Source organism: Mangifera indica, chromosome 1 (genome assembly GCF_011075055.1).
Source record: "Mangifera indica cultivar Alphonso chromosome 1, CATAS_Mindica_2.1, whole genome shotgun sequence".
NCBI classification, from domain to species: domain Eukaryota; kingdom Viridiplantae; phylum Streptophyta; class Magnoliopsida; order Sapindales; family Anacardiaceae; genus Mangifera; species Mangifera indica.
This window is the reverse complement of record NC_058137.1, coordinates 16885443-16893443: the sequence shown is the minus strand read 5'-3', so window position 1 is coordinate 16893443 and position 8001 is coordinate 16885443. Positions and strand designations below refer to the sequence as shown.

The 8001-nt window shown below is 32.2% G+C and overlaps 1 protein-coding gene across 7 annotated transcripts; it reads left to right on the top strand.

The window, feature by feature from the left end:
- Nucleotides 1-267: 267 nt before the first annotated feature.
- LOC123204438 (haloacid dehalogenase-like hydrolase domain-containing protein At4g39970) lies at nt 268-4241 on the top strand. 7 transcript variants are annotated; one of them, XM_044621208.1, is made up of 12 exons: nt 268-793; nt 873-966; nt 1152-1196; nt 1299-1349; nt 1588-1662; nt 1747-1780; nt 2174-2271; nt 2380-2439; nt 2682-2754; nt 2882-2928; nt 3012-3130; nt 4110-4241. In XM_044621208.1, exons 1-11 carry the CDS (start codon nt 429-431, stop codon nt 3090-3092), a joined length of 1023 nt encoding a protein of 340 aa, XP_044477143.1. In that variant the 5' UTR covers nt 268-428; the 3' UTR covers nt 3093-3130; nt 4110-4241. The 7 variants fall into 7 exon arrangements, 5 of the variants coding, with proteins under 5 accessions (XP_044477143.1, XP_044477061.1, XP_044477222.1 ...); XR_006499599.1 differs by having other exon boundaries at nt 272-793; nt 2695-2754; XR_006499614.1 differs by having other exon boundaries at nt 276-793; nt 2216-2271; nt 2695-2754.
- The last annotated feature ends 3760 nt before the right edge of the window (nt 4242-8001 follow it).

The window sequence follows — 8001 nt, the reverse complement described above, 5'->3', positions numbered from 1 at the left end:
TGTTGCAGTTGGATCTTTTGACATCATATTATATGAGACTGAATTATACACTGACGTTCTGAAAATTGAAAACAATAGAGGATGAACTGAAATAAACTCCTTTTCTACAAGATTAGATGTTTAAAAGCTTTAATAACAACAATACTTTGGAGGTATTCTATGGACATAAACTAGAATTCTGACTAGTAATGTCACTTTCACATTTTGGGTTGTGAATCTGAATAAGCTGATCTAGAGCCCAATATGACAAAACTTAACGAAAGACGAGTGGAAGCCGCTTTGTCCTCAGAGCTCTTTAAATCCGTTATGACTTCCTCAAATTGTCTTCCACCACAGAAAGTTAGACTGCCACATCTGACTTCCCTGAAAGAACTAGCCCAAAAGGAACACTAACGCAACCCACAAATTTTCTCCACAAAGCAAAGCTCATGGCTTCTGTGATGATCCTCTCTCAATGTTCTCTCTGTCATTATTCTTCTTCTAACAAACTTTCTTATCTTACTCTAAACCCTCTCCTTTACACCAAATCTCTCCGCTTTAAACCGAGCGGAAAATCTCTATATACAAAACAGTTTTCAGTCTCTGCTTCTTCACGATCCCTTCAAGCCCTCATATTTGACTGTGATGGTGTTATTCTTGAATCGGAGCACTTACATCGCCAAGCTTACAACGACGCCTTTTCTCACTTCAACGTCCGTTGCAATGCCTCTTCTCCTCAACCCCTCAACTGGGGGGCTGAGTTTTATGATGTGCTACAGAATCAAATTGGTGGTGGCAAACCAAAAATGAGATGGTCTTTTTCTCAACAACCTGTAATCTTTTCATCTCTTGTAATTTAAATTTTTTTCTGATTGGATTTTGGGTATTTTAAGGTACTTCAAGGAGCAAGGATGGCCATCTTCAACAATATTTGAGAAGCCCCCTGAAAATGATGACGAGCGAAGCAAATTGATCGATACACTTCAGGTACAACAAATAGTGGTCGGGTTGCAGTTTACATTTATTTTCCTTGCTAATAATATACAATAATTCATATGATAATGTGTCTACTTATTGTTGGCAACTGCTTTATAATTTTGAATTTTAGTTTCTGCAGAGTTCTTTGTATGCAATTTACACTTTTACTTGATAACTGTTTTGGGGTTTTGTAGGACTGGAAAACTGAGAGATACAAACAAATTATCAAATCTGGAACTGTAAGGGGAATTAATTTTACATTACCTATATACAGTTTTTCTACATTGTGGATTTTGTTATGTGTTGATGATTATTTGCTGGGTTGATGTCATTTTAACCAGGTGGAGCCTAGACCTGGAGTTCTGAGATTGATGGATGAGGCCAGGGTCACTGTAAGATAGCGCTTTACTGTTATTATTTAGTCGTTGTATCGTGGTACAACGAAATTATTTAGCCTTCATGCTCTCATTCTTTATTAGCTGCTCTGTGTTGTCTCTGATTCTTTCTTGAAAGTTTATTTTTTACATTTTTCAATCTCGTGATGATTATTTGTGATTCAATTTTTCTTACTGTTTCATATTTAATATATTCTTCTTGTGATCACTTCTTTTTTCCTAATTGCTATCACAGGGGAAAAAACTAGCTGTTTGTTCTGCAGCAACGAAAAGTTCAGTTATTCTTTGTCTCGAAAACCTTATAGGAATGGTGAGTCCTTTCTCCAGTGATATGAAGGTAAAGTGTTTTTTATCCACTAATGATTGTTCATGTGTTATGTGTTCCTTGTTATAGGAGAGGTTTCAAGGTCTTGATTGCTTCCTCGCAGGTTAGTTCATTAATTTCATATCTGATGTAGCTATATAGTTTGCTACAAGATGTATTATACACTTGCTGATGGTTTGAGTGCTTTCTCTGAGTAGTTTACCTTTTTTAGCTATTGAACATATTGTGCCTATAATATTTATGTTGTGATGACCTATGTGCCATTGATGCCAAATGATTTTTGGTTTCATTGTCTTTTAGATTAATCTTTTACAACTTGTACATCCACAAACTGAGTTCAGATATGTTACATCGATATCGTTCCATATTTCCTTTTCAGTTGGTCAGCTCCCTTTAAGGTTGTTGCTTTCTGTTTGATCCAATTTGTTTTGTTGATTTATTCTTAATGATATTAACCTCGTTAACTATCTTGTGTTTGCTTTGTTTTTTTGGTAAGTACACTGCTGGCAATTAGCTTGTGTTGCCTCTATACTTGCAGGTGATGATGTAAAGCAAAAAAAGCCCGATCCATCAATTTATGTGACAGCAGCAAAGGTAGTTAACTTATGCAATAGTCTGACCCAAAACTCATTGATGAAGCCTTAATGTTCTGCATATCACTTGGATATTATGAACTGATCTTAAAATTTATATCCCTTGCAGAGATTAGGTGTCTCAGAGAAAGACTGTTTGGTGCTTGAGGATAGTGTCATTGGTCTGCAAGTAAGTCATCTATTTGTTTGATTGCGTTATATACTCGCAACTATTTAGAACATCGGAGGGTCCTTACTACAGTTTCTATATTTTTGAACAGACCATCTTGACTTAAGAAATTATATATGCAATCAGTTGCCCATTCAATCACAGATTTAAAGTCTTAGCTTCTGTTGTATCATCTTAGTTTTGTTGGCCAATTGCACAAAAAGACGTTCATTAACAATATTTAACCTCTAAAGCCAAGTAAGTTGATCTCTGTAGGCAGCAACGAGTGCTGGAATGTCATGTGTGATTACGTACACATCATCAACAGCAGACCAGGTGAGGCATTTCCTTCCCATAGCTACTGTAAACAGAGAAAAATGATTGAGATGATCACCACTGCGTGTTCAAATGGGTAGACTGAAGGTACCTCGAGGGATAACAAGCCTATTTTAATTAAATACAGGATTTCAAAGATGCAATAGCAATATATCCGGATTTGAGCAACGTAAGGTAAGGTGTCAGGAAATTATCAGCGGTAAATGTTTCTTCTCAGTTGATATTTCTTCATAAGCTTGTCCTCCTTGTCTCTGCAGATTGAAGGACTTGGAGTTATTGCTTCAAAATGTTGTTGCCGCCAATTAGGGGATTTAGCATTTCCTTACAACCAACAATAAGAGTTTGTGTGCTTCTAAAGACATTTGGCTGCCTGCAGGTATTTGGTTAATGGCCATTGATTCTGGTAAAATCATTGAAATGCATTGCCTAAAAATTCAAAGAATGAATCAAACATTAATTATGAATCATGTATTTTTAAGGTTTAGAAAGTAAAAGATATTGAAAAACATACATGCATATCCATCACATGCATGTTAAAGTTATATGATGAAAACAAACATAAAAAGAAAAAAGAAATTGGTGCAGAAATCACCTACACATTTGCAAAAATATACGTGATTCTTCTAATATGAATAAAGTTGAGCTTTGAAACCACAAGACTTCTAAAAAAATCAACACCCTTGCAAATTAGAGAGAAGCTAAATTTGTGAGGTTTTTGTGAGAAAAAATTTTGTCCATAATGAAACTTATTAATTAAGTGAGATAATTCATGTCTTTTTATACATGAAATTTATGAAACAATTTTTAAACGTTTTATATATCCCTTATGCAAAGTAATAATTATTCAAAAGTCTTTGATATAAGTCTTCTTCACATCCTTAACTTTTGTGTCATTTCATTTAACACTTTAACACCTTAAAATGTTATATTTATATTCATGAAACAATTATGAAATTACCCTTGGAAAGTGCTAACAATTCTCAGATAATCAATCTTCTTTCAATACTCTGTCTAATAGCTCAGGTTTTTGTATGTGACTTTTTCACTTTGGCCCAATCGTGAGATTAAAATCAACTTATCAAAAATGTGTCTAGAAGTTCATCAACTATGGTAAAATCTCTCCGATGTTAAATCATAATCGATGATGGGTTCATAGTATGTCTAAACCCTAGGCTTAATTATTTATTGAACAATCAATTAATATATTTAAAATGTGTCATCATGATCAACCTTTCGTGTGGCTTTCTTTATACTTTAGTTAGAGATTTCTATTTTTAATATTTATTAATATTCGTACGGGAACTCGAAATCTTTTTATTTTGAGCTAACAAATTTTTTCTGTAACTTTTTTATAGGGATTGTAAAATATGCAAGAAATATTATAATGTCTATGTGATGGGAATATACGATGTGCTAAACATATATAAAATCAATTATGAAATGTAAATACGTAACACACTTTAATATGATATATTTTTAAGGGTGTATTTGGTTGGAATAATATTTTATAATAAAAAAATACAAAGATAGTTATATATAAAATTATTGGATATAAATTATTATCATATTTGGTAAAATTGAAATATGCAAATAATTATTGTGTTTGATTGACATTAATTAAATAATATTGAGATATAATTTTTTAGAAATATCCCATTATGTGGAGATAAGGTGAAGGGTGAGGAGGCAAGTGTGAAATTGTAGTAAAATAGAATCAACTGAATAAGATTAAATTTTTCGATCTGCTTCATACTATTGTGAGAAGTTGTTGTTGGTGTCTCCAACGGTCAACACAAGTGAATTGATGGCAAGGGTCGACTCCCCCCTCTAGGTTAACATCACAAAGGCCGCATCAAGGGGAAGTAAACATATATGGCATAGTCACTCCATATTGAAAAATGTGTGTAATAGTTTGGTAGATTTGGCACACAATGGTTGCATGCTTGTATTGTGCATAGGTAGCGATAAGGCGTTGTCGGGTGACAAGGTAACAAGTGTGAGTTGCGTAGTGTGTAGGTTCAATAACCCATATCTCATCAACTTTCATCTTTTCTTGATGTCACTCTGACAATTGTGTGGATGGTGGTAGGTAGTGGTACTTTCAACAAGTGATGGTGGGTTGTACTTGGTGATGGAAGGGTAATTTTAGTTTAGAATAATTGTTTGAGAAAGGGTGAAGTAATAATTGGGGTTCAGGTTTTCTTTTTATTTAAATAAATACAAGAACATTTTTATTGTAAAAAATTAATAATAATAAAATTGTTATAAAATTAAGATTACATTTGCAATTTTTACTCTAAGATGGAGATGAAAATAATATTATCTCTTATATTATATATCATATTAATTTAATGTTAAAAAATTATCACAATCTTCTATAACATAATGAGTCAAATAAGGTAATGTTAATAATAAAAAATACCTTATTAGAGTAATCACATATGACTTTGAATCAAATACCTCTTACATGCCGTCTTGCTAGGCAATCAAATTATATAAGTATACAGTTAAGAAAAACAAAGGGTTAATGCATTAACATTTCATTAATAATTAGAGCTAGGTATAAAAAAGGTAAAGGATAATTAATTATATTAACTATTTTTAGGGATTTTGTATAGGCCTTAAGACTATTTCCTACCCAAGGTTTGATACAAATCCAACTTTTCATCTACTAGCTATTGAAAATCTAAATACCGACCTATATATTAAATTTTATTGTTATTATCAAGAGTAAAATCATCATTTAAAAATTTTATTTAAACTCATATTTTGAATTATCTTCAAGTTTTGAAATTTTTATTTTTACCCCCTAGCCTCATATTTTTCAAGTTTAAAAATTGACTTTTCCCCCCAAATCTAGGGTTGCAAAACTCCCATCTTTTTGCTATAAATAGCCACCCCTAGAGTTTTAAAAACTCTTAGTTTAACCCTTATTCAACTTGAGTTTTTAGATCTTCATCTTTGGCGACCAATTGCCTATCACTGGCCCTCAGTTTTCTTCCTCCTACCTTCCTAATCAACTAGTCTTCCTTCTCTAGTTGTCTTCATCTCCAACGAAAATGGTCCAATAATAAAAGGAGGGTGATCGGAGAGGAGAGGGAAGGAAAGAGAAAGAAATTCAACAGTCGTCTTTGGCGAATCATTATAGCAGTGAAAGATAAAGGAAGTTGGGTTCAACTGTAACTTTCTAAAACATTGGAGGCAGCGTGTATTGACAAAAGTTTTCAACCCTAGACTTGAGAGGAAAAAGTGAGTTTTTAAACTTAGAAAATATGAGTTTAGGGGATAAAATAAAAATTTGAAAACTTAGGGATAATAAAAAATATAAGTTTTAATAAAATTTATAAATAACAATTTTATCTCTGATAATAACAATGAAATTTAACATACAATGAAAATTAAAACATGCTAAATACAACTTAAAAATACATGCAAAAAGTTGTCTTATATAAGCATGAATATGAAAACTCATCATCCACAAAATAAACATCACAATCTTGTTTGATCCATAAAAATCGAACCACAAATGTGCATACAATGTTTGATACATAAAATAATTGATGAAAAACTCAAAACATCTAAATATATCCTTTTGTTCATGTAATTACACTATTGACTAGATCCTTGTACCCCATATATGTTTTGCTAATAACCTCCCTTTCAAAACAACATAAAAGAACACACAAGTATGAAAACACTCAGTAAGTAGATGACCTATGAGACACCACAATCATAATAAAACACATCATGGTATTTATTAGTGTATGCCCTAACAACCATTCATATTGTTGGTTTTAGGGTATCTCATTTTGTATATAATTTTTTGAATAATTTATTAATAAAGAAGTAGTTCTTTTGTTTATATGCATAAGTTATTTTCTATATTTTGTAATAATATAAAGTATGTGTATGAACTGTTCGGATGACTTACTTAATACAAATTGATTCATCGAATTATTCCCTATGGACATAATATAACTTGGATAATTATATCATATAGTAGACATATTGAATATCTTCGTTAAATGTTATAAGATGACATTAGCATGGGTGAAAATAATGGTCATATCATTAGGGTATCAGTATGAGTTAACCGTTAGAGAACAGTTTTTCGAATATAACTACTAACGATAAGTTATATGATCATTAAATCATAATCAATGACTTATCGTAAGATCTGATACAAATACTTATGATTCATATGGTGAATATATATGGGATTAACAACATCTTATAAGACAAACTATACTGGTTATGGTCAAGATGAGATCCATTGACTTAGAAAGTATTAAGTATGAATTCAGAATATTGTTTTTTCTTATTATTCAAAGAGCAAAATGTTACAATATGTACAATTACAGGGAAGATATAGAAGGAAATAAATCAAATCAAATCCCTAAAATACATATCCTATCCTAATATGGTTTGATAGTCTTCCTAATATAACTAAATACAACTCAACATTAATAAAATACAACTCAACACTCCCCTTCAAGCTGGAGCATATAAATCATATACATCAAGCTTGTTACAAATGAAACTAATTTGAGGACCTTGAAGAGATTTAGTAAGTATATTAGCTAGCTAATTATTTGAACTGACATGACTTGTAAAAATACAGTCTGACATAATCTTTTCTCGAACAAAATGGCAATTGATTTCTATATGTTTTGTTCTTTCATGAAACACAGGGTTTGAGGAAATGTGAAGAGTAGTCTGATTATCACAAAATAATAACATCTGTGATATTTCTGCAAACTTTAATTCTTGAATCAATCGCTTCAACCAGATAAGCTCACAAGTGACTAAGGTCATAGGACGATATTCTGCTTCTGCACTAGATCTGCCAACAACATCTTGCTTTTTACTTTTCTGTGACACTATATTTCCTCCAACTAATACACAATACCTAGAAGTAGAACGTCTATCTGATGAAAAACGTACCCTATTAGCATTTGAATATCTAACGATCTGAGTATGTCCTTTATTCTCGTATAACAATCTTTTTTCAAGTGCCCTGTTAATATACCTCAAAATCCGAATAACTACATCCTAATCAAACACAGGCAAGCTCGGTCTCAGCTCGATGACTGTTCATTCGAATTCAAGCTCGTTGAGCTGAATGAAAAGCCAACTCCTATTCGAGCTCGCTAGCTCGTGAGCTATTCATGAGCCTTTTAACGAGCTGGCTCGAAATACTTAACGAGCTGAGTTACTAGCAAGCTATTAAACAGCTGAGGTCGAATA

What these genes read in the sequence shown, in the direction of transcription:
- LOC123204438 (XM_044621208.1), top strand. Translation starts at nt 429, where the DNA reads ATGGCTTCTGTGATGATCCTCTCTCAATGTTCTCTCTGTCATTATTCT. An exon ending in AAATTATCAAATCTGGAACT is followed by an intron (nt 1,197 to 1,298) that starts GTAAGGGGAATT and finishes CATTTTAACCAG; the next exon opens with GTGGAGCCTAGACCTGGAGT. An exon ending in TTTATGTGACAGCAGCAAAG is followed by an intron (nt 2,272 to 2,379) that starts GTAGTTAACTTA and finishes TATCCCTTGCAG; the next exon opens with AGATTAGGTGTCTCAGAGAA.